This window comes from Mesitornis unicolor, unplaced genomic scaffold, assembly GCF_000695765.1.
Source record: "Mesitornis unicolor isolate BGI_N332 unplaced genomic scaffold, ASM69576v1 scaffold40711, whole genome shotgun sequence".
NCBI classification, from domain to species: domain Eukaryota; kingdom Metazoa; phylum Chordata; class Aves; order Mesitornithiformes; family Mesitornithidae; genus Mesitornis; species Mesitornis unicolor.
The window spans coordinates 9,034-9,997 of record NW_010162493.1 but is presented as its reverse complement, the minus strand read 5'-3'; the positions used below and the strand labels follow the sequence as shown (position 1 = coordinate 9,997).

General features: G+C 60.4%; 1 protein-coding gene across 1 annotated transcript; it reads left to right on the top strand.

Annotated features, from left to right (window-relative positions):
• The first annotated feature begins 249 nt into the window (after positions 1 to 249).
• LOC104547809 (selenoprotein M) lies at positions 250 to 626 on the top strand. Its single transcript, XM_010193643.1, has 2 exons — positions 250 to 321; positions 414 to 626. Exons 1-2 carry the CDS (start codon positions 256 to 258, stop codon positions 624 to 626), a joined length of 279 nt encoding a protein of 92 aa, XP_010191945.1. The 5' UTR covers positions 250 to 255.
• The last annotated feature ends 338 nt before the right edge of the window (positions 627 to 964 follow it).

Below are 964 nucleotides of genomic sequence, written 5' to 3'. Positions count from 1 at the left end.
AGGGGATGGAGGATGGGAAGAGACGGGACAGAGGACAGAATGGGGTGGGGGATGGGATGGGCTGAGGGATGGGATTGGATGAGGGGTAGAGGACAGGATGGTTGGGGTTGGGATGGGACAGAGCAAGATGGGATGCAATGGAAGATGAAGTAGGATGGGATGCGTCGGGATGTGATGGAGGACAGGATAGGATGGGGGTGCATGAGCCTGCTCAGTACTGTCTGCTCCTTAACCCTGCCAAGCCATAATCTGGAGATGAAGCACCTGGCTGGCGCTGACCCTGAGCTCGTGCTCCTCAGCCACAGATACGAGGAACTGGAGGTGAGGGGGCAGCATGGCGTCTGCTGCTGCAGCAGGGTCTGGGGTGGTTGGTGACTCGCAGACACCAGGCTGCATCCCCTGCCTATGTGCAGAGAATCCCCTTGAGCGACATGACCCGGGAGGAGATCAACCAGCTGGTACAGGAGCTGGGCTTCTACCGCAAGGAGATGCCGAATGCCCCTGTGCCTGAGGAGTTCCAGTTTGCCCCTGCCAGGCCTCTGCCCACCCTGCCACCCCACCAAGCTCCTGCCACTGATGTCAAGACCCCACCCAAACATGACAAGGAAGAACACCCAGACCTCTAGTGAGGGGTGCCACGCTCAGGGGAGGGTCCTGCAGCCAATCCCCTGTGCACGGGGATGAGGGCAGTAGAGCAGCTGGGGATGGTGCTGTGGCAGGATGAAGGTGCCCCTGCCCTGGGGATGTCCTATGCAGCTCCAGCCTTGAGCAGGGACTTTGGCACTGTGCATATCCCGGTGGTCCCGTGTGCCTGTCATTGCCTACCCTCCTCTGCAGCCCTGCATCCCCAGCCGGTTGGGAGGAGCAGTGTTCTTTGTGCTCCCTCACTCTGCCCCGAGGTTTAGCTGACCCCCGGCACTGGGCAGCTCTATCCTAACTGCATGGGACAGGATGAAACCCTCAG